The sequence below is a fragment of the Chiloscyllium plagiosum genome, chromosome 17 (genome assembly GCF_004010195.1).
Source record: "Chiloscyllium plagiosum isolate BGI_BamShark_2017 chromosome 17, ASM401019v2, whole genome shotgun sequence".
Lineage (NCBI taxonomy): Eukaryota > Metazoa > Chordata > Chondrichthyes > Orectolobiformes > Hemiscylliidae > Chiloscyllium > Chiloscyllium plagiosum.
This window is the reverse complement of record NC_057726.1, coordinates 65,046,294-65,072,125: the sequence shown is the minus strand read 5'-3', so window position 1 is coordinate 65,072,125 and position 25,832 is coordinate 65,046,294. Positions and strand designations below refer to the sequence as shown.

Sequence of the window (25,832 nt, the reverse complement as noted above, 5' to 3'; positions counted from 1 at the left end):
ACAAAAATGCAGTTGGTTCTGGCTGTAGATTAATAGTTTAAAAAATTACTTCACAGAACATGACCACTGCTGGCTAGGATGGCTTTTGATGATTTACCCTAACTGACATTCAGAAGGTGGTTGTGAGCTGCCTTCTTGAACCACTACAGTCCTTGGGTGAATCCACAGTAGCTAGGGGAAGGTAGTTACAGTATTTGGATCCAGTGACAGTGAAACAATAGCAATGTAGTTCCCAGGCAGGACATGGTGTGGTTAGATGGGTACTTGCAGCTGGGAGTATTCCCACGTGTCTCTTCATTTCTTACAGATGGGTGACGCTGCTGCTGTTGGTATGCCCTCCTGTAGTTTACATTGACCAGGGTAAATCCCCCAGCTTTATGGTAATAATAGAGTGGGGAATATGGTGGGGCATAACGATACAGATTGTGGGTGAATACAATTTTGCTACCACTGATGACCCACAGCACCTCATGGCTGCCCAGATTTGAACTGCGGGATCTGTTTGAACTCTTAGCACACAACACAATGGAGGATATCTTCAATGTGAAGATGGAGATTGTCTCTATAAGAACTGTGTGGTGGTCATTCCTACCGATACTATCATGGTCAGGGATGCTGGTTGTGAAGTATATTTTAACCTCTTGTTTGTTCTCTCATCACCTGCTGCAGACTCAGTCTTGCAGCTATGTCCTTTAGGGCACGTCAGCCAGGCTTGGTGATTGACATTGAAGTCTGTCATCGAGAGTACATTTTGTGTCCTTGTGATCATCACTGCATCTGCCAAAAGATGTTCAACATGGAGGAGCACTGACTTATCAAAGAAAGTGGCAATCAGCAGGAGGTTTCCTTGCCCTGATGCCATGAAACTTATTAGGGTATGGAGTCAATACGGACAGCTGTCAAGACAACTCCTTCCTTACTCTACATCAACATGTCCCCTCTGCCCACCCAGACTGGTGGTGCCTGGGGCAAACTCTCAGAATCATACCTTACAAAAACAAACATTTGTCAGTGCCTAGGTCAACACCGGGTGGTTCACTTAATTTCATTCTTTTGACTGTTCCGTAGCTGTTTAATGCAACAGAGTGGGTCATTTCAGAGGGCAGTTAGGAGTCAATCACGTTGTGGGTCTGGAGCCGCACTGGCATCGCAGGTGAGGGTGACAGATTTCCATCTTGAAGAGCATTCGTGAACTAGATCGGTTTTTATGACAACTGACAATATTTCTCGGTGTCACTGAGACCAATTTCCAAATTCAGATTTTTTTCATTAATTGAATTTTAATTCCACCAGCTGCTATGCTCCCCCCCCCCCGGCATTAGCCTGTGCCTCTAGTTAGTCGAAGAAATGTCCACTTCACTATCATCTTCCCATGAATGCCAATGAAGTAAACTATCTGTAGCCAAGAGACCAGACCACGCTTTGTCAGAACTTCAAACAGAAATTTAAATTGGGATTAAATGATATTAATGGCCAAATCAGCACCCAATTAATATTTCACCTAGTTGGAACAATCTACTGAACAAAGAATTCCCTCCATTCAAAGATCAGGAATCCAATTTGGATTAGTTAGTTTTCATAGGTTGGCCTTGGAGAAGATTAACTTGGCTGAGTCGGCAGTAAATGAGCAGCTCTGTTTATACACTAAATCCACTTAAACCTGACCCCACACCGTCCCTTCAAGTAATTTTCCCTGTCCTGTGAAATCAGTAGCAAAGAGTGTGGTGCTAGAAAAGCACAGCAGGTTACGCAGTATCTGAGCAGCAGGAGAATCAATGCTTCGGGCATAAGCCCTTCATCAGGAATGTGGGTGGGTGGGGGCTGAGAGATAAATAGGAGGGTGTGGATGGGCGGAAGGTAGTTGGGAAGGCAATAGGTAGATGGAGGTGGGGCAATGGTAATAGACAATAGGTGCAGGAGTAGGCCATTCTGCCCTTCGAGCCTGCACCACCATTCATTATGATCATGGTTGATCATCCTCAATCAGTATCCTGTTCCTGCCTTATCTCCATAACCCTTGATTCCACTATCCTTGAAAGCACTATCCAACTCTTTCTTAAATGAATCCAGAGACTAGGCCTCCACTGCCTTCTGGGGCAGAGCATTCCACACACCCACCACTCTCTGGGTGAGGAAGTTTCTCCTCATCTCTGTCCTAAATGGCCTACCCCATATTTTTAAGCTGTGTCCTCTGGTTCGGTCGGAGGGGAGGGCAGAGCAGATAGGTGGGAGGGAAGATGGACAGGTGGGACAGTTCAAGAGGATGGAAGGTTAGATCGGAGATGAGGTGTTGCGGGGAGGGGAGGTGATCAAACTGGTGAAATTGATGTTGATGTCGTACAAATCATCCACTCAACATGGCACTCTTAATGTCAGGATGCCTCCAAGTGTTTTACAGCCACCAGACTACTGTTGCAATGCCAAAATCATGAAAATTAATTTGCACACAAGAAACATCTATAAACAGTCATGTTATGTCTGGCTGGACAGTCTCAAAGCAGAAGATGAGGAGTTCTTCCTCCAGTCATTGGGTATCTTGGATTTGGCGGTGGTGGCAGCACAGGACTTGCATCTCTTTGGGGGAGTTGAAGTGGTCGGCCACAGGGCAGTGGGTTGTTTGGTACATGTGTCCCAGAGATGTTCCCTGAAACATTCCGCGAGTTGGTGTCCTGTCTATAGTAGCTTCCCTTCTCAATGACCCAAGTTGCAAAAGCTCAGAGGAAGAGAACATCTGGCTTTATAGCCTGTCCCATAGGGTTGTGGTGCCTCGTCCATTACTTCAAGGACCTCAGTAATCCCTCAATGCAACAGTTTCCTATACAGGGCAAAGCACTAGACCAAAAATCCCTCACCAATCAGGAGAAACTAGACCATTTAAGTGAGACGGAGATAGAAACAAAATAAAATTGATTACTTCAGAGTGATAAGACAAGGAGAAATTTGTCACAAGGGGTAAGTAGCTTGCTTAGTGTCACACAAGTGCCAAAATAATTAGAAACGCACTGCGTGCAAAGAGACAGGGAGGACATCAAATGATTGAAATGAAGAAAGCAATGCAAGCCCACACACCATCTCCAGCCTCCCACTCTTTCCCAGCACCCAGATTCTGACAGTTGACTGCAAAATTTGAGAAGATCTTCTCCCAGCCTCCATTTAAGTGCAGGAAGGGAAGGAATGTGATTGTGCAAACAAATTGCAGAGCACTCTCCTTTCAATAACAGGCATTGAAAGTTTCTGTTCATTGCTTCACCATTCAAAAACGTGTAAACAAGTGATGGGAGGTATTATATATCACCACAGCTTTAAGCCTGGGATTGACAGCACCATTATCTTGGGAAACAATGATCCTTGTCCGATTATTCATCTTTAAAATGCTCAATTATTGGCACGATGGAATGAACGGAATCTGGTCTTAGCCACAAGCACATCCAGTGGCTCAATCCTGCTGCATGCATCATGACACAAGTTACAGTCTATACAAGAAAACAAACTGCTCACTTAATCTCATTGAGGGTATTACACTCATAAAAGTGGTGCCTCTGCGGCAAAGGTCGCCTTCACTGGGGAAATATATCCTCATAATCAGACAGTTCATCGACATGCTAGAGTACATTCCCTAACCTATCAGCCTCGGCTCATTGAGCAGCTGAGTTCAAATCCTATTTCTGAGACTTGTACAATGCAGGATGGCACAGAACCAGTGCACAACTGCTAATAGTATCCTCTATTAGGTGACATAGATATTAATCCTACCTGCCCTCTCAGACAGGCATAAAATAGCTCTTAGAACTACTTTACGAACAAGGGAGTTCGCCCCACAGCCGATTTTAATCCCCAAACTATTGTCATAAAAACACTGCCAAACATCGCACATGTTTCATCCTATCATGACTGTTTATAGATATTTCTTGTGTGTAAATTAGTTTCCATGATTTTGGCATACAACAGTACTCCGGTGGCTATAAAACACTTTGAAGCATCCTGACCTTAAGAGTGCTGTATAAATGCAAATGCTTCTCTCTTCGGCCTATTTTAATGAGACATTCACCCACAGAGAGCAAAGTGCAAATCAGCCGCTCCTTTATTGAGTATGTGCCATGCATAGCCAACATTAGCAATCCCACCACAAATCTGTCTGATTCACTCCAGGTAATCAACCAGAGACTGCTACCTTGGCGCAGACAATGGCTGAGAGTGCTGCAGGTGGGGCACCTGGTGACACTCATACATTATATAAGGTTATCCAAGTACTGAAAGCCCATCTCCACACAGGGCAGTGTATTGGATCTGGAATTGGTCGCTAGGATTGAGGGAGGGTGAACACGCTGCTGAGTATTTTCAGTTTAGATAAATTCAGACCAGATGTTAATGGAAATGTGATTGAAAACAAAACCTGTTGAGTGGATGATTTACAAGGGTATACCACAAGAGAATTTTGAAACCTTCAAGTTTAAATTTCAGAGTAGAGACTTGAGTGAATTGTACTTAAATTGGACTATGTTCCCAGCGCTAGAGGACATGGATTGTAATGAATAAACCTTTTCCAAGAGGATATGTTAGAATTCTCCACTCACATTAGAACACAGGATATGGGAACCAGATTCCCACTTCAACATGAAAAGACATTGCATTAAACTTCTCATGCATTCAGCAGAGAAATACATGCTTAGTGCAGAATTGGAAATACGCAGAACGTGCAGCGACTGAGGTGATTGATGCTCTCCAGAATAAGTCTTCCAGGTGATCGGGAATGGGGTTGGGGAGTGAGGTGGGAGGTGTTTTGTTATCTAACGGACACATTCTGTGCTGCAAAAATCACAATGCATCAGAATAAAGCATGCTAATACAAAGGAGTTACTAAGTCACTTGGATAGGTAGATCACGATGGAAGCTGACATCAGTCCAGACCAGGGATTACAGAGGAGGCCAATATTCAGCCCAGACTTGGGATCATCGTGGAGGTCAATAATCAGCCCAGACTGAGGATTAAAGTAGATGCTTCCTCACCCGTACTATTCAATGAAACACCATGTTGCACAATTAGCCACTAGGAGCAGTTCTATATAAGGAGTGAGATGACCTCAGGTACTCACGTGACAGACTCGCCAGTGTTGTTGCTGGTGTTCAAGTCCTGGGACATGTTTGACTCTGGAAGGGGGAGAAAATATATTTTAAATCCCTTCTCTGTATAAACTGAATTTAAACATCTGCACCCCACCCATCACCTTAGCTGATTCTGACCATCCCTGCTGGCCTCTTTTAACCACACATTGTGAGGCAATGCTACCTCAATTTAGAGCACACCATTAACGGTGAGCATCTCCCTGCTGATAAGCGTGCTGGCCACAATCTGTATGTAGTTCTAAGCCCTGTTAACAGTATCCTTTACAGGGAGTTGGACAGCCTGGGAGAATATGGACCATCAACAAACAGGAGTCAGAAATGTGTACCATGTTCATGAGGAAAATTGTGAAAGCAGGAGAGAGCGCAGGAGTTTTTCCAAATGGTTTCAGGACTGAAGGAACTCCTGGAGAACCAGGGGATATTCTTGTTTCAACATGAAGGTTAAAGGAGAAATAATCAAGGCTTGCCAGCACTTAGGGCTTTATTTTTATCTCCCATTTTGTGGGCATCACTGGCAAGGCCAGCATTTGTTCCCCATCCCCAGCTACCTTTGAGTTAAATGGCTTGCTCAGTCATTTCAGTGGGCAGTTAAAAGTCATCCAAAATATTGAAGGTTTGGAGTCATATGTAGCTCAGATCAGGTAAGGGCTGTCCTTACCCAAAAGGATATTAATGAACCAGATTGTTTTTTTTAAAAAACGGCAGTTAATAACAGTTTCATGGTCCCCCTCAGACTAGCTGGCAATTCCACAATTATTAATTGCAGTTAAGTTCCCTTCATGGCCTACACCCAGTAACCAGACTGCACAGATTGAAGGCACTTGGGAAAAGTATTAGAGGGACAATGGCGACAACGTTTTTGCTGAAGCAGAATCGATGCTGACTTTCCACAGCCAGAGCTGCACGTTCTTGAGAATGAATCATTTGCACCATTCTGTGGAAAAGTGAGGGGAATGGGATGAATGGGATCGCAGTTTCAATGGCCCTTTCCCTCCAGTCTCTCCTGTTGGATGTTAAGGTAGTATAGTGGTAATATCACTGCATAATAACCCATCAGCCCAGTCTAAAGCTCTGGGGAAATGGATTCAAATCGCAGCATGGCAACCAGCAGAATTTCAACCCAAGTATTAAAACAATGCAAACAGCCAACACAAATACGAAAGGTTGAACAGCCTCATTCGTTGCACTATGATTCTATCCAACTGAAACCTTAAACCCCTCAGACCTTGCGGCAGCCTAACAAACCTGCATTTGATTTCTTTAGCTCCTATCAGAATTCAATTTATCCCTTTCTGGCTGCCAAATGGCTGTTATTCTTCACACAGAGAAAAAGGTGACAAAAATTTGTTCCCTCCCATCTCAGTCGCCAACATGACATGACTTTATGCCAGCAAGGTGATAAATTCTCAACAAATCTCCCTGGTAATAGGCTGTGACACCAGTGAGGAGTGTGAATGATAGATATCTCCAAGGGGCAGCTGCATACAGCCCAAGCTTGAAGGTCAGGCTATCTTCCTTCCTCCCTGTGATCCCAGCCATAGTCAGCTAACCTCAGGGTAGGATCCAGGACCGAGTCAACCGGAGGCCAGGCAAGGTAGCTACCCACCAACCCACTGGGCAAGCTGCTTATTAACCTCAGACACCAATGAACTGTGCAAAATTAGAAGATATAATTGTCAAAGAACATGGATCATCTGAAAGAATCCGGGGCAGCTTTTAGCAATTTAAATTCAAAACTGCATTAAGTCATGGAGTTACACGAGTAAGACTACAACTCAAGACCTCATTTCAACATTCTAAGCAATGCACAGTGTCCAAGGGTGTGATACAATAATAATGCATTGGGATGCACCCACGAAATATGAGCTGTGGCTGATAAAGAATCCTTGGGAATTATGCAATGAGACTCCTTGCACACCATGTCTCTTCCCATGGATTGCCACCTTGCTGCGTAGGACAGGCTGTTGATCCCAAGAGTGATGCCACCAGGAGTTCTCAACTCCTAGCAGGGCCACCCACGACAGTAAAGTTGGAGGGGAGGAGCCAGACAAAGCTCAATCCAAAGCAAGTCCTCAATATGGCGATCCAGGCTGAAGGCACTCATCTGACATAAATGGCTGCAGTGCCGGACGAGAGCTGCGGGAGGAGGGAGATCCCCGGGCATCAAGCTTCCCTTGCCCCAGAAACTGGACTTACCTTCCATCAAAGGCCATGTGTCTGCTGATGTGCAGCAACATTCCTATGTAAAAGATATCCTGTAGCCGGAGGAATCCAAAACCAAACTCTGCTGGGCTGGCTACATAATTGGGATCTCCGAGTTCCAACTGCCAAAGCAAACCCTCTGTGCCTAGCACAAGGACAGGACTCAAAAGAGGACAAAAGAAATGTACCAAAGACTCCCTGAAGGCTTCCCTCAAGAAATGCAACCCACATGTCAACACGTGGGAGACCCTCATTCAGAAGAAACCAAATTGGAGGGAACTCCAGCATGAAGAGATTAGATAAACAGATTTATTGTTGTCACAAGTATTGCGATACAGTGAAAAGTGCTGTTTTGCACGCTGTACAGAAATATCATGCCATTTACAGTGCATTAGGATAGCAGAAGAGTGCAGAATACAGTGTTACAGCCGAAGAGAAGGAGCGATCAGAATTAACATTTGAGAGGTCCGTTCAAAGCCCTGAAGAAACTGAACTTGAATCTACTGGCATGTGCATTCAAACCTTTATAACTTCTGCCCAACGGACGAGGGTGGAAGAGAGTGCAACTGGGGTGGGAGGGGTCTTTGATTATGTTGGCTGCTTTCCCGAGGCAGCTGGAAGCATAGACGGAGTCAACGGATGGGAGACTGCTTTGTGTGATGGACTGGGCTGTGTTCACAACTCTCTGTAGTTTCTTGTGGTCTTGGAACAAGCAGTTGCCATACTACACTGTGATGCATCCAGAGAGGATGATTTCTGTGGTGCATCAAAACAAATTGGTAGAAAGTGCCTTTGTGAACATGCTGAATTTCCTTAGCCTCCTGGGGAAGTAAAAACTTTGTGGTGCTTTCTTGACCATCGCGTCAATGTGGATGGACCAGGACAGATTGTTGGTGATCATCACTCTGTCAATCTTTAAGTAAAACACCAGAGCAGCAAAAGAAATAAACAATTGCTTTTAAATGTTAAACAATTGCATAGTCTGAGTGAAAATGATGGATGACACTTCTGTACTGGAGGTGGTAAGAATGCTCAGTTGCTGAGGAAGAATACCCACTGGGACTGCAGAAGAAAAACAAAGAGATTACAAAACTGCAGGCTACAGTTTCCAAGTGGCACTCTTCCCTGGTTTGCAAACGTGCAGATAAAATTACCCCATGTGCGATCACAATCTGTCAGAAATCATTCGACAGTACCATTATAGATGGAGTCTTTTAAAGCCAAGGCTAGACCTGCGGGGAGCACTTGAAACAGTTTCATGGTGATGGCTGCAGATCTGCCACAGAGATGGGTGCAACCTAACATGAATAAGTCGAACGTATCATCTATCACTGAAGTGAATTAATTCGAGTATGGTGCTTCCCAAGATGTATTGGTACCAATAAACCTTGTGACAGCATAATACAAGAACTAGATTAACTATCATTCTCCTGCATTCACAACAATAATTCTGGGCCACATTCTAACATGGCAAAGATGACAGGTTGGATTGAACAAAATGCACAACCTTGTCATTTCTGCTTGCAGGCAACCCTTTTATCCAAGCCTAATGCAACACTTCCCGTCACACATTCCATAAATCTCGACAACTTCTGTCAAGAACATGTTCACAATCTTCAAGCGGGAACACAGTTTGTCGACGTGACTGTGGAAAATAAAAGCTGCACGTACTCAGGCTTGCATTCTTTTCAAGCGTTTTGGAAGCTTTGTGGCATGTACTTTATCATACAAAATCAAAGATCAAACAGGACAGGAAAAAGCTTTTAAAGAATTGCAGCACAGACTACAATTCTTCTTCTGCCCCTCAACCAAAAAAAAAAAGGTCTAATTGAGATTAGAATAGGCCCTCTTGAAATTATCCTAGTATCGCCAGTCAGTCCGGTCTGACGATAGAATAGTCCTCTGAGGTTGTTCCACTCAAGAACCAGAGGCAATTTGGAGAATCATATTTTCTATTGGTTAGGATCTAGAACACAGTGCTTGAAAATATGGTGGAAACAGATTCAAGAATGACTTCCATATGTCCATGAGACAATTTTCTAAAGGGATAATTACGGGGCCACAGGGAAAGAGCTGGGAAGCGGGACTGATCGCTTTGCCCTTGTGGACAGGCAACATGTACATCGTGGAATGTACTCCTACTTTCCAAACTAGGAGTAGACCACTCGGCCCCCTCGAACCTGCTCTGCCATTCGTCAAGATTGTAGTTGATCAGCATATCTCTGAAAACCCTCGACTGCCTGGTCAGTTAAGAATCTACCTGTGGCTTAAAAATATTTAATGACAGCAAAGATTACCTGAGACTACAACGAGACCTTGATCAGATGGGTCAATGGATCGAGGTGTAGCAGATGAGATAATTTAGATAAATGTGAAATGTTGCATTTTGGTAGGGCAAATCAGGGCAGGATTTATACACTCAACGGTATGGTTCTGGGGAGAGTTACTGAACAAAGAGTTCTTGGAGTGCAGGTTCCATAGTTCCTTAAAAGTGGAATTGCAGGTAGACAGGATAGTGAAGAATGCTGATGAAGGGATGATGCTCCGCTGATGCTGCCTGACCTGCTATGCTTTTCCAGCGCTACACTTTTCAACTCTGATCTCCAGTATCTGCAGTCCCCACTTTCTCAGTGAAGAATGCATTTGGTACACTGCCTTTACTGGTCATTGCATTGAGTATAGGAGTTGGGAGGTCAGTTGCAGCTGTACAGGACATTGGTGGAGACCACTTTTGGAATATTACTTTCAATTCTGTTCTCCCTGCCGTAGGAAACTTGTTGTGAAACTTGTTGTGAAACATGAAAGGGTTCAGAAAAAATTTAGAAGGAGTGTTTAACCTCTAGAGAGAAGCTGAATAAGCTGGGGCTATTTTCTGTGGAGCAACAGAAGTTGAGGGGTGACCTTACAGAGGTTTAAGGAAATCATGAGGGGCATAGCTAGGGTGAATAGCCAGGTCTTTTTCCCCAGGGTATGGGAGCCCAAAATTAGGGGTTTATGGTAAGAGGTGAAGGATTTAAAAAGGGACCTCGGGGTGACTTTTTCATGCAGAGGGTGGTGCGCATATGCAATCAACTGCCAATATTTAAAAGGCATCTGGTCGGGTATATGATTAGGAAGGGTTTAGAGGGATACGGGCTAAATGCTGGCAAATGGGATGGGATTAATTTAGGATATCTGGTCAGCATGGATGAGTTTGACCGAAGGGTTTGTTTCTGCGCTCTACATCTCTATGACTGAGTCCATTGCTGTCTAGAGAGAGAGAGTTCCAAACACACACTACCCTCCTGGAGAGGAGTCTTCTCCTCATATTAAATGGAAGGCTTCTCATTTTTAAACTGTCGCCCCTAGCTCCGGATCCCCCTCAGGGAGAAGCAAGCTTTCCATCCCCATCAAATCCCCTCAGGATCTTGTATAGCCCAATATGATCACCTCATTTTTCTAAGCTCCAGTGGATACAGGCATAACGTGTCCAATCATTCCTCACAAAGTTAACACCCTACATTGCAGGCATCAGTCAAATGAACCTTCTTTGAACTGCCTCTAATATATTTATACCCTTGCTTTAAAAAGGTGAGCAGAAATGTGCACACCACTCCAGATATTATCTCACCAACTGTACAACAAACATCTTTATTTTTATAGTAATGCCCCATACAATAATTGGCAACGTTCAGGAAGCATTCCTAATCACTTGCTGATTCTATATACTTACCTTTGTGATCCATTTACCAGGAGACCCCAATCCCTCCCTATCTCAATTCTGCAATTTCTCTCTATCAACATAATACTTTTCTATTGTTCCTGCCAAAGTGAATACGGTCATAGTTTTCCAAATTAAAAACCATTTACCAATTTCTTTTTTTGCCCAACCTACCCTATTAATATCCCTTTGCAAACTTCTAATGCCCTTTTCCCAACTTGCTCGCCCAATTATTTTGGCATCAGCATATTTAGCAACCCTACATTCAGTCCCTTTGCTCAAGTCATTTCCTTTTATCAGTTGTGAATTTTTGTGAACACTGATTCTTGACAGAACACCCCATATCTTTCAAATTTTAAGCCCATTCATTACCTGTTCACCAACATGTCATTCTCTAAACCACGAGCTCTTACTTCACATAATAACCTTTGATGTGGTGCCCTATCAAATGCCTGTGCTTTTGTTCTGTAACACTTGGATAATTGTACATCCTCAGTTACTGCCATACTCCCTCTATTTTCGAGATTGGTATGTAGCATCAACATCTGTAACCGGAAGTGAATGCTTTGGCACACCAATATTGGAGTTTTGGAACGGCTGTGCAGGCCACACAGCTGAGAGAGAACATTGGCCACTTCTGGTGCAGACTACACGTGGTGAGGCTGGCCTGAAAAGCAACTGTCTCAAAGATACCACCACTCAAAATTCTGCTTTCTGAATCCACAGAACAACAAAATGACCTTGAATTAAAAGTATCAGAGATTTTGAGTTGCTTCTTCACACTTCCTCCATTCATAACTTTGATGTGGAGGTGCCAGTATTGGACTGGGGCAGACAAAGTTTAACAAAAAATCACAGCACTAGGCTATAGTCCAACAGGTTTATTTGGAAGTACAGGCTTTCGGAGCGCTGCACCTTCAGCATTTTCTGTGCTTGAAACCCTCATCCAAGCTCGAGATCTGAAAGGCTAGCTGAAGGGATGGGAAAAATAAGTATTATGAATGTACGTGTTCCTCTACATTCAATCCCATGATAGATTAACTGTTTGCTTGGTCATGTTGGGGAAATCAAAGCTGCAAATGGAATCCTGTCACCCAGTGCCAGCATCAAGCACAGTAGCTGCTCCTTCACTGATCTGAGCAGGTCTGCCTAGGTTTGCCCCCTACTGCAGTGATCTGACACTTCCATTTCTCACTAGCTACCTGACGAAGGAGCAGCGCTCCGAAAGCTTACACTTCCAAGTAAACCTGTTGGACTATAACCTGGGTGTTGTGTGATGTTTTTAACTTTGCCCATTCATAACTTGACAGCCCTCCACTAAGTCACCTTGAAGGCTTCCCTTTACTATGGAATGAACCCATTATGTGCTACTCTCCAGGTCATGTGAATCTGTTTTTGTTGTGAAGTTGCCGGCTGTCAACATGGGGAGTTGAGCAGCCAGACACGCACCTCCCCTGACTCCAGTCATCCTTCATGCCCGAGCCAGAAGGTCAATGGCATCAGGTGCCCATGAGCAGACTTTGCAGCATGGCTCGCTGAGGTGGTGAGCCAGGATGGAGAGACCAGTTGGCTGTCTCCCCTCTGTACCTCCCTTTACCTGGCTCAAAGAGAAAGGGAAATTGGAAGACCTAACTAAAGGTAGCATGCAGCAAGCATCAAAGCAGGTATGGTCTGGTTTGCTCAGCTTGGTGTTACTCAAAGCTGTCCAATATAGGACCCGCTGACTCTCTGGTTCACTCAATTTATAATGACTACATTTTATACATTTTCTGTGCTTGAATCCCTTTCCCAAGCGCGAGAAAGGTGAACCTAAGGATAGGAAGAATAAGTACCTTTAATGTATGTGCTACTTAACATTCAATCCAACGATAGATTAATAGTTTGCTTGGTCATGTTTGAGGAAAATCAATGCTGTAAATGAAACCCTGTCACTCTGTCAGCATCAAGCACAATAGCTGCTCCTTCACTGATCTATGAGTGGGCCTGCATGGTGCGCCCCCTACTGTATTGATCTGACACTTCCATTTCTCACAGCTCAATCAGATCATATGTAGGTATAAATACGCAGCACGTATTGCCAACACTATCGCTAGATGGTGCAACTACAGCACACACATGGAAGTGGCTTTGCAGTCAAAATCCCAAGTGTTGGCTTACTGGGATCAACTGAGGTTACAGAACGGCAGGATTGACTCCTCAGTGTGCAGCTGTGTCAAACTTGCAGCATTTTACTGCCACAGCATCCATGCAAGAGATGCCCCGCAAATGAATTTGAAAATCACTGACCGAGAACTGCATTCAGAAACACGGAAAATAGGAGCAGGAGGTCATTCAGCCCTTTGAACCTGCTCCACTATTCAACATGATCATCCAACTCAGTCCCTCGTTCCTGCCTTTTAATCCCTTTAGCCCCAAGCGCTATTTCTATACCACTCTTCAAAACACTCAATATTTTAGCTTCAACTGCTTTCTGTGGTAGAGAATTCCCCAGGCTCACTACTCTCTGGGTGAAGAGATTTCTCCTCATCTTAGTCTTAAATGGCCTACCCTGTACTCTTAGACAGTGATCCCTGGCCGTGCACTCCTGGTCATCAGAGACATCCTTCCTCTGTTTACCCTGTCACTTTATCACAGAATCGCTCCAATGTCGAAACAAGCTAGAAACAAGCCATTTGGCCCATTGAGTCAACACCAACCCTTTGAAGAGCATCCCATCCAGACCCATCCCCCTGAACTATCCCTGTAACCCTGCATTTCCCAAGGCTAATCTACCCAGCCTGCACATCCCTGGACACAACGGGCAATTTAGCACAGCTAATCCACTGAATTGGCACATCTTTGGACTGAGAGAAGTAATTGGAGCACCCAGAGGAAATCCATGCAAACATGGGGAGAACGTGTGAACTCCATACTGACAGTCCCCGAGACCCTGGTGCTGTGAGGCAACATTGCTGACCACTGAGCCACCGTGCTGCCCCTAGGTTTCTGTTGCTACCAAAGTGAATAACCTCACATTTATCCACATTATATTTCATCTGCCATGCGTTTGCCCACTCACACAACTCGGCCATATCACCCAAACTTCTCTGCATCCTCCTCATAGCTCACTCCTCCACCCAGCTTTGAATTAGATTAGATTCCCTACAGTGTGGAAACAAGCCATTTGGCGCAAGTCTACACAAACCCTCTGAAAAGTAACCCACCCAGATGAATTTCCCTCTGACTAATGCACCTAACACTATGGTCAATTTAGCGTGGCCAATCCACATAACCTGCACATCTTTGGACTGTGGGAGGAAACTGGAGCACCCGGAGGAAACCCATGCAGACACGGGGATAACGTGCAAACTCCACACAGACTGTCGCCGGAGGCTGGAATTGAACCTGGGGCCTTGGCGCTGTGAGGCAGCAGTGCAAACCACTGAGCCACCGTGCGCTGTGATGTCAAATAATATTACGGAAATATTTTTAATTCCCTCACCTCGCTCACTTATTTTATGAATAACTTACTAATCCTTCAGTTTCTCCCTCTCACTAGACTGCGTGCCCCAACATTTCTGAGCTGTTGCTTGTGACCCCCATGATGAAGGCAGAAATAATGTATTTAATTGGAATGCCTCCTCATTGCTTCCCTTTACAATTTACCCTGTTTCTGATTGTAAAGAACCCACGCTTGTCTTCACTCACCTTTTATTCTTCACATACCTATAAAAACTTCTGCTCAGTTCCTTACAAGCTTAGTCTCCTGCTTTATTTTCCCCCCACTTAATAAAATTCTTTTATTCTCTGCTGAAATCTAAACTCCCAATCCTCTGGTCTGCTGCGTCTTTCAGTGAATTTGCACGCCTCACCCTTGGGTCCATCACGATTTCCCTTGTTAGCCATTGTTGGGCCACATTCCCTGTGCTACTTTTGTGCCAGACAGGAACAAAGAATTGCTGCAGTCCCTCCATACACTCCCTAAATGTTTGCCATTGTGTATTCACCACCATCCATTTACGGGAACGTTCCTGAAATTATCACAGCCAGCGCACACCTCCTACCATCGTAGTTTTCTCTATTTAGATTCAGGATCCTAAACTCAGAATCAACTAAGTCTTTCGCGAACTTCATGAAGAATTCCATCACATTACGGTCACTGTTATGGGCCAGGCCTGACCCCATCAAAACAGTTCAAGAAGGCAGCCCAGATTCTAATTTTTTTTAGTTGTTTTAAGCAGGTGTGAAGTGGATATTCCAGGAGCAATGCAGCTGACCCAACCGATTAGCTTTAAACAAAACAGAATTTATTTACAGGCTACTGAATGAAATACAAACAAAACAGAACCAAATTTAGAACAACTTAACCTATATGAAAACCCAGTCGACTTTATTGCAACTTCATGATGCTGTTCCAAATACTTGCAACATCCCCATAAACACCCCCTTAGCAAAAAAGGTAAAATCAAACACCTGGGAGCGATGTCAGAGAAAGAGGATCCATATGGACCTGATTCTTTGGGTCCTCAGCAGCTTCTCTGGGTTCCCAGCTAAAACTTGATTAGCAGTTGCAAACAAAACAGCTTGCTCAAACCACACCAAACCCTGAACTGGGAGAATTGGCCACTCCCCTTTCATTGTATAAATATTTAAAAACTTTTCCAAGAAGTTTTTCCAGACTTATCAGAACCTCTGCCTTTACAACTCCTCTGAAAAAAACAAGGACTACAATAACCTTGTTAAAGGAGCAGCATTGTCACAGTCATTCATTCCCAAGGGGTCTCACACAGCTAGACTAACAATTATTCCCTTTTAATTACACAATACCCAATCTAGAATGGCCTGTCTTCAATCGGTTCCTCATCATACTGATCCAAAACACCCTATCTTATGCACACTCCAGGAATTCCTCCTCTATGGGCTTGTTACTGTTTTGATTCACCCAGTCTATATACAGATTTGCTTCACCCATAATTATAGTTCCTTTATTACTACAGACTCTAATTTCCTGTTTAATATCTTGCCTAACATTTCCAGTACAGCTTGTGCAACTATGTTCCTGAAACGTCGATTCTCCTGCTCCTCAGATGCTGCCTGGCCTGCTGTTTTTCCAGCACCACATTTTTCGACTATGTTCAAACCCCACTTTCATTTTCTGCCCCTTCCCAGTTTCAAAGCTCTCTCTGTACAGAATGCACATCACCAGAGCTGATATCCTTCCTCACTGTTGTGTTCATGTCCTCTTTAACTAGCAGGGTACTCCACCTCATTTTCCTCTTTGTCTGTCCTTCCTAAAACTGAAAACCCCGAAAATTCAGTTCCCAACCCTAGTCACCCTGCAGCCATATCTCTTACTACAATACAACCTTGGTTATCCGAACACCAATTATCCAAATTTCAGACTATCCGAACAAGATCTCAAGGTCCTGATGCTTAGGCTGCTCCCTGCGGCCATCAGATCAGTTATCCGAACAAAATAATCCCCACCCGTATCATTCAGATAATATATCCCATATCATATCAGTCATGTCTAGTTGCATGACCAATTAGTCAACTTTATTGCAAATACTCCACATATTAAGACACAAAGCCTTAGTCTCAACTTTTTTTAAAAACATTTTTAGTTTCATGTTATTTTGCATTGATTCTTGCTCTTGAATTATCACTTTTAAAAAAAAAATCCCCTATCTTCTGTTTTCTTCCTTCATTTCCCTGTCTTGTTTGCCAGTATAGGTTCTCATCCCTTTGCCATTTTAGTTCAAACCCTTCCCAATTGTAATAGCCAACACTCTTCCCAAGACATCAGCTCTGGTCCTGCTCAAATCTAACTTGCCCACCTTGTAGTGGTCTCCCTGCCTTCAGAATGATCTCAATGCCCCAGGAATCTGAAACCTTTTTCCTCACACTATTTCTCTAACCACATATCAATCTGATCTATCCCACTATTTCTACTCTGGTTAGATCAGAAGTCATATGATACCAGTTTATAGTCCAACAGGTTTTTATTTGAAATCTCAAACTTTTGGAGTGCTGCTTCGTCAAGTGAACGGCACTTCATCTGACTACTGACTTTGTCCACTCCAGGTCAACATGAGCACCTCCACAATTTACTCTGAAGGAAAAGTAATTTTATTTTCTTCAGGCTTAAAATAGCCTTTACTACAGAGAACAGAGAGAAGTCCTGAGTTGGCGGAGATCTGAAGACTTCTCACTATGTTGTTCACAGTCCCAAGTTAGTTCTCTACCCAAGAGTCAATCACATTGGTGTTGGTAGGCAGAAGGCATTTGTCATCGAAGATTGGTCTGTGGGCTAGTGACCAATCAGCTACATGTTGCCAGACAGATCTCCATTTGTACACAGCCTTTCGGCTCCAGCTTATCTGCAAACTACACTTCAATTACTGCTTGAAGCAGCAGCTATATAAACGACGATCACAATGAGGGCTAGATTACTAGCTTTCAAAAACATGCAGCAATCCTTGGGTTTTAAACAGTTCTTTCCTCATTTCAGTCACAACTTGAAAATACAGAAAATAAAGTCATTGCAAATGACAGAGTAGGTGTGAGGGTCCAACTGGCATCCTCTGTTCTTACATTCAAATGACCGTGCATGAAATAAAGAGATTATGAAGGGACTGTATGTAGAAGAGTGCTGGGGCACACATATATGAGAGAGAAAAACTCTCAATTACTCAGCCCATTACTACAATACTCAATGACATTGATTGAGCTCTTTAAGACAGCATGGTCTGTTGCAGATCTACCAAGTGGGCTTAATACTCATGCCCACTCTACTGAAATCATGACTTCACATGCTGAATTTTCAACTCAGCCTCCCTTTTGAGATCTCTCATTTCCTTAAGTGACCATGACTAATTTCCAAATAGCTAGCACACTCACAGGCATCACTGGGTAACAGGAGATAGTAAAAACTTAGAACAGCTTTAAAACATGAAGGTGCATCAATTTGACAATCAATCTGGGAGCCACAGAGAAGAATGGCATGTCAGAATTTGAGATTGAAGCTTTTCAACCACCTTTTTTCCACAAGATATTCATATGTGCACTAAATAATCTTGATAGCTGAAATTAAATAGTTGTTTCAAGACTTAGAGGTGAGCCGATACTGCCACCTACTGGATGCAAGACTGACTGTAGTAATTTCTCACTTCCCTGTGACTATTTAATCCATTGTGACCCAGTTCAAATTCGACAACTGGCAATTAAATAGAACCAGAAGCACAAAGACACCCCAAGGCAGTTCACAGAAGTATTGTCAGAAATTAATGGATTTGGACCACGAGAGCAATGGACAGCGAATGCCAAAGAGGTAGGTTTTAATATTGGTCTAAATAGAGGGACAAGATGATGATGGAGGGGTTTAATCAAGAAATGGCAGGCTAGTGGGTGCAGACAGCTGAAAGCCCAGCTGCCTTACTGTCCAATTAATCACATCATAGCTGAACAGTGAAAAGTTCTTCAGTTTGCAGAAACTGAAAACCCAAAGCCAAGCTCAAACGTTCTACAGCTGCGCCCCTTCAAAGTGGTTACTTGATGAATTGTGGCATCAGCTCTGAATCAATAATTTAAAACTCCAGGGCTGAATTGGTTCAGGATGCCAGCCTTCCCAGTTTGCAAACTTTCTCCAGCACCTCAAGCCCACAACACTGGAAACCTCTCCACACAGTTCTACCCTTCTGTGTTTCCCACACCCCCCCACCTAGTGTCCATCACAGCCATATCAGCAATTTCTTCACTCAACCTCACCACTCTCCCTCCACCTCTAAGACTCCCCATAAAATGCAGGGGAGGGGGTGTTGGGTCCTCAAGCCCAGAATAAGTAGACTTTGTCTTAAATTCTAATTTTCTTTTTTTTTGTTATATTATTGTGGAAGGACTGTTATGCTGAACTTTTCCTCTCTATTTTTCAGATTGACTACAGTGATTTTGTACTATTAAAGATCTGTAATGCTGGACTTTTTACACTCTTCCTCCCCCGTTAAGAATTTGTACTTAAGAATCTGCACCTAGATATCTTTGTATCTAAGATGTGGCGCCGTTAAACTGGCAAGTGGTAAACTTTTCACTGCACTCATGTGAGTACGTGTGACAACAAGGCTAATTCTATTCAATCCAATTTCACCCAGCAGCCAAGAGAGTGTCTGAGGCAGTATTAGGCCATACAGATCTCAATCACACTTTAGTCACCTCTTTGGTCTGAGGGTGCAGTGACAGGATAAAGAGAGAATGCCACTGATCCGAAGTGGAATCCATGTCCCCTCAGGCAAGCACTTTGGTGAGGGGGGGCAAGGACCAAATCATTGTTGGTTGCTATCCTTTCCCCAGTTGAAGATACTGCCTCCTGGAGAGACACTGGAATTTCTATCAGTGAAGTTGAACCCAACGAGAAACTAGTATTTTCCGCAAAGGATAAAAGATGGTTTGGGGGGTGGTGGGGAGGAAGAGCAGAATAGAAAATGAATATGAAGAGCCTCACGTTCACAGATTAAATGAGCATATTAGTCACAGCATTCAAACACTCAGCCCACCATACCCGTGACAGGCTATCAAATCAGGTCAACTCTTTGCAGGAAGCTAGGTGACATTTTTCTTTTCAGGTAGAAATCAAATTTCCTTTTGAAAGTCACTTATGAAGCTGTTTTTGCTGCACTGTCGGGCAGCGTATTTCAGAACACTAAGACTTCTCATTCTCCCTCCTGGCTTTTTGACAATGACTTGGAAGAACAATCGCTGAGGCACAAAAACTAACTGCATCATTTACACACATCAGGCACAGCGTCCTCATTAACATGCATTTCAAGGCTGCGTATTCCTGTGAAATAATGATTCTCTACACCTGGCCCACGTCTAAAGGTTCATTTATAATAGGTCTTGACGCACAACAATACCACTTCTGCATAATTAACGGTCCAAATGGGAACTTCTATTCCTGATGAAGGGCTTTTGCCCGAAACGCTGATTTTCCTGCTCCACGGATGCTGCCTGAACTGCTGTGCTTTTCCAGCACCAATCTAATCTAGAATTTGGTTTCCAGCATCTGCAGCCCTTGTTTTTACCAAATCGGAACTTTGTAGATAAAGATGTTTTACAACCTGCAGTGTCTCCCTCCATCACTACACCCAAGTTAGCTAAAGCAGCATGGAACAGGATAGCACCAGAGAAACTCTCTCGCTAACGTAACGAGTGTTAAGTGACTTCTGGGACTCTACACTTGCAGATTTTGGGCACTTATTGTAACTATTTCATGAAAGCATGAAGTGTGCTGGATTAGAGAAGTCTGCAAGAGGAACACTAATGAGAGACATCCTGATTGACAGTATACACCAGTGTTTCTATAATGGGGTTAGTATCATAGGGCTTCCTACTCTTCCCTTTACTGTAAAGGACCACTTCGACATCAAGGACCCCACCAGAGAGTTTACACACTAGGGTTCAATTCAAATGTGGTCACACACGTTAACTGGCCAAGTGGAACTCAGGAAAACACTCAGCTTGTAAATTTCTTCTGAAAACTCAGTGTAAAAACATAATAACGTGGCGATCAGGAGGGGACAGTCTCTCACTCCATCGAGATACACTTCACATTAGCTTGACTATCTGATATTAACTCCAATCTCCATGTACAGCGTATCATCCGCCGTCATTTCCGCCACCTCCAAACGGACCCCACCACCAAGGATATATTTCCCTCCCCTCCCCTATCAGCGTTCCTTAAAGACCACTCCCTCTGTGACTCCCTCGTCAGATCCACACCCCCCACCAACCCAACCTCCACTCCCGGCACCTTCCCCTGCATCCGAAAAGACCACTCCCTCCGTGACTCCCTCGTCAGACCCACACCCCCCACCCAACCTCCACTGCCGGCACCTTCCCCTGCAACCGCAGGAGGTGAAAGACTTGCGCCCATCCTATGCAGGTGTTTGGACTCCTCCATCGCCAGACCACAACAACAAGACGGTTGGAGGAAGAGCGCCTCATCTTCCGTCTAGGAACCCTCAAACCACAAGGGATGAACTCGGATTTCTCCAGTTTCCTCATTACCCCTCCCACACCTTGTCTCAGTTAAATCCCTCTAACTCAGCACCGCCTTCCTAACCTGCAATCCTCTTCCTGACCTCTCCGCCCCGACCCCACTCTGACCTATCACCCTCACCTTGACCTCTTTCCACCTATTGCATTTCCAACGCCCCTCCCCCAAGTCCCTCCTCCCTACCTTTTATCTTAGCCTGCTGGACACACTTTCCTCATTCCCGAAGAAGGGCTTATGCCTGAAACGTGATTCTCTTGTTCCCTGGATGCTGCCTGACCTGCTGCGCTGTTCCAGCAACACATTTTCAGCTCTGATCTCCAGCATCTGCAGACCTCACTTTCTCCTATCTGATATTAACTGTCTGGGCTCACCGGGGAGAGAATGCTGCCACAGTAAGATGGTAAGTAGCTGCCAACACCAGACAAAACTCTCAAACTCATTCATCAGTTGGGAAGAGCAAGTGATTTGGAATCACCGTATTTCATACCCACATCTAGTCAGACTTGCAATTCCAAACTGAACCAGCTTCTTATGTGATACACGGACAGTGAACAATGATCACTTACGGTCAGAGGAGTTCTTGCGGCTGGAGGAGGACTCATCAGCCGTGCCATCTAGCTGCTGCAGCATGAACTGTCTGATATTGTCACCATCATCCTCTGGCATAATCAGCTTCATCAGGGTCTGGTTACACACGTTTGCCACCTCCTTAATACCTGGACTTTGAATTAAGGAGAGAACGCACCAAGAACTGTAAATAAAGGAGGACAAGATTGTACAGCAAATAACAGGAGAGACAGTAACCCACAGTTTGCTGTGGAAGGTTAGATCGCATGGAATCTCGGAGGAGCTGGCAAACTGGATACAAATTTGGCTTGATGGTAGGAAGCAGAAGGTAATAGTGGAAGTAGAGGCCTGTGGCTAGTGGAGTGCCTCAGGGGTCGGTGCTGGGCCCATTGTTGTTTGTTATCTATATCAATGATTCGGATGAGAATGTACAAGACATGATTAGTAGGTTTGCAGATGACATTAAAATAGGCGGTATCGTAGACAGTGAGGAAGGTTATCAGAAATTGCAGCAGGACCTTGATCAGCTGGGGCAGTGGGTCGAGAAATGGTAAATGGAGTTTCATATAGATACGTGTGAGGTCTTGCATCTTGGAAAGTTAAATCAAAGTAGGAGTTTCATGGTGAATGGTAGCACATTAAGGAGTGTAACGGAACAGAGGGATCTTGGCGTTCATGTTTATAGTTTTCTGAAAGCAGAGTCCAAATAGACGGGGCAGTGAAGGAGGCTTTTGGCACACTGGCCTTCATCAGTCAGGGCACTGAGCATAGAAGTTGGGAAGTTATGGTGCAGTTATACAGGACGTTGGTGAGGCCGCACTTGGGAGTATTGTGTTCAGTTTTGGTCACTTTGTTATAGGAAAGAAAGAGTGCAGAAGAAATTTACAAGAATGTTGCCTAAACTGAATGGTCAGAGTCACAGGAAGAGGTTGGTCAAGCTAGGGCTTTGTTCTTCAGAGCATACAAGTCTGAGGAGGGACCTGGTAGAGTTGTACAAGATCATGACAGCCACGGATAGGGTGAATGCACTCAATCTTCTTGCCAGGGTTGGGGAGTTGAGGAGTAGAGGGCATCAGCTTAAGGTTAGAGGGGAAAGAATAAAAGGGAACCCGAGGGACAACTTTTTGTTCCCCAGAGGGTGGTGTGCATGTGATTGAGCTGCCAGAAGTGTTTGAGGCAGTACATTAACATTTAAAAGGCATTTGGACAATACATGGAGAGGATAGGATTAGAAGGATGTGGGCCAAGTGCAGGGAAATGGGGTTAGTGTGGATGGACAGTTTGCTCAGCATGGATCAGTTTGGGCCAAAGGGCCTATTCTCCATTAGTACACTGAGTTTCTGAGACAGAACGACCAAGTGTTAACCTTCTGGCTCAGAGGGTGCTGGCAGGAATTTTGGGGACAGTAATGTCATTATCCTCCACTTAGGACTCGGCTGGCCTCTAGAACAGGACCAGCTAATGCTAATAAGGCTGACAGCAGCCATAGGAAGGAGTTCCAGCCTGTATTTGACACCATCTTTGCTTCATTCCCAACATTACCTGTCACCACAGCACACATGGGGCTGTGAGCATTATGAATTGGGAAACAGATGGAAACAAAGGAAGACGTAATCGGGCAAAAGGCTAATGATTCTTAGTTTGTCTACAGAGGTCAGGAGATGATGGCTGGACAGCACAGTGGCTAGCACTGCTGCCTCACACCACGAAGGACTCAGGTTCAATTCCACCCTCAGGTAACTGTGTGTAGTCTGCATATTCTCAGTGGCTGCGGGGGTCTCTCTCTGGGTGCTCAGTTTTCCCCTCTCACTCTGTAGATGTACAGGTAAGGTGGTTTAGCCATGCTAAATTACCCATAGTATCCAAGGATGTGCAGGCTAGATGAATTAGCTATGAGAAATGCAGGATTGCAGGGACAAGGTGGGGGGGGGGGGGTTCACTGTGAACCTGATGGGCCAAATAGCCTGATTCCACATTGTAAGGATTCTATGATTGTAAAAAAGTGATTTGGCACAGTTCTGAATGAGACAGAAGGAAATGTTTCCAAGCCGGAATGGAAGACGAGAGACAATATGCAAACTGGGGGAGGGTAGGTTCTTACAAACTACTGATCATTATCGGGTTCACTGATGTCTTTTAGGGAGTGAAATGTGCTGCGCTTACCTGGTCCAGCCTCCATGTGACTCCTGACCTACAGCAGTGTGGTTCCTACTGAAATGCCTTTTGAAATGGCCAAACATGCCACTCAGTTCAGGGGCAATTAGGGATGGGTGACAAATGCCGGGGATGCCCACATCCCAATAAATAAATACCTATAAGAATTGCCCGTGGGGAAATGACACCCAATTTAAATACTGTCCAACAAATACCTCAGTTACAGATTAGGTCAGTAGGAGAGAAACTAAAAAGTTGATGAAAAGTTATCATGCAGCAAGTCCCAAGAAAGGCACTGCTGTAAAACCCATAGACTCTTCTGTCACACTAAAGGCGTAACCAGAGATGGGTTCGGTGTCCAACTCGAGAAAAGGATACTCTTCTTCCTGTCATCGTAGGAGAGGCAGGGTAGAACAGCTGTCAGGATTCCTGAAGAGTAGGGCAGCATCGCACGACCAGCTAACTGAATGAACTCCCTCATCCAAATCATTGCAGTCAGTTGAATCAAGTCATCTGTGGCAAGCAAGAAAGAACAGACAAGGCAGCATGACCATGGACTCTCTCTGCGCCCTGGCTCAATGAGAGACAGTAGCTAAAAGCTGACGTTGGCGGAGTTTAAACTTCGCGTGCTGTTCCGAGACAGACAGCGTGCTTTTCTGATCTGAGAACACCGTCAGAGCTGAGGAACTCCATTAAGCACTTTCAAGTCCGGCTTTGAATGATCAGACTAAAACCCCTTCTGTTTGGCCCGTGCTGCAAACAGCACCAATGAACTAGGATTAAGAAATTGGCTGCTGCCAGCTCCTAAGACCAAAGAACATTCCCCAGCTCTGTAAATGTGGTTTGAAAGCCCACACTTGGCTTCAAAATTCAAGTCAGAAGAATAACATCTTTCCTCAACACCCAACACAACCTCCAGTTTAGTATAAATCAGCAAAGTGTGAATAATTCTTCAATATGGATTGACAGTTAGACTGAGACTTCGAATTCCATTTCACTTGTCCTTACAACAAGCAGCAGAGGACTTTCCCCCAAGTCAGGACGAGATTAGAACTCAGGCTTCCCCAAGCTGAAGGGACACTGCATTTAACACACTGCACCATTTTGGTCTGCAGTCATTTCCATATTACAAAGTCTAGCTTCAAACAAAACACCATTTTTAGAATCTGTTACCTTCACAGAAATATTTGGAGAGCCAGCACAGCCAGAGTGGGTCAAATGGCCTAATTCTGCTCCCCTATAACAATTGCATGAATTCTTAGCTCAGACATAAAATTTTAACAACACATTTTTGTTCATAAACACAATTATTAACAGATGAAAGCAATATTAATTTTTAACCTTAACAGCAAGCCGTGTTGCTGTAACAGCTAGGAGTTCAAGAGAATAGCAAGAATGTGAATTCACTATCATGTGCAGCGGCTCAGGCCATTATTTGACTGGATTGGTTATTGTCACGTGTGAGCGTGGGTGGTAATGAGAATGGGGAAGAGAAAGTGATGGGTGGGGAAGACATGAAGGTGGGAGTCAAAAGTGGGGGGCAAGAGGATACAGCATTGTGAAACGAGACTCACCAGAGGCCTGGCAGTGGATGACCAAGATGTTGGCCATTTCGGCAAATTTGACCCTCGAAGGGTTTCTCTTGATCTCTTTCAAAAACTCAACAAGGACAGTCTCACACCTAGAGGCAAGATAAAAATGTTATCCAGGAATTCTGCAGATCAACTTGCAGCCGGAAAGCAGTAAATACAGAATCATCTCACCCTGAGCTTCTAACGATGACTTCACCGAACCGTGCAGGTCAGTAAAGCTGCAGGATTAATCAGTAGCCTGTGCTGAGTTAGCTGATCAGATCTAGCCATGTGCAGGGATAAAAACTACCTTCAGCATTCAAAGTTTGTGAGAAGATTTGTAGCTCGGGTGCTCGTTATTGTGGTTCTGTTCGCTGAGCTGGGAATTTGTGTTGCAGACGTTTCGTCCCTTGTCTAGGTGACATCTTCAGTGCTTGGGAGCCTCCTGTGAAGCGCTTCTGTGATCTTTCCTCCGGCATTTGTA

General features: G+C 44.3%; 1 protein-coding gene across 4 annotated transcripts in view; it reads right to left on the bottom strand.

Annotated features, from left to right (window-relative positions):
• The window catches only part of vac14 (vac14 homolog (S. cerevisiae)), a 330,067-nt gene that overhangs the window by 275,339 nt on the left and 28,896 nt on the right, over positions 1-25,832 (bottom strand). For all 4 annotated transcript variants that reach the window (XM_043707332.1, XM_043707331.1, XM_043707329.1 and 1 more), the window contains exons 5-8: positions 25,352-25,458; positions 24,156-24,290; positions 21,623-21,772; positions 5,094-5,148 (exon numbers count right to left, since the gene is read on the bottom strand). In XM_043707332.1, the coding sequence (XP_043563267.1) occupies positions 5,094-5,148; positions 21,623-21,772; positions 24,156-24,290; positions 25,352-25,458 (447 nt within the window). The remainder of the gene's footprint in view (positions 1-5,093; positions 5,149-21,622; positions 21,773-24,155; positions 24,291-25,351; positions 25,459-25,832) is intronic.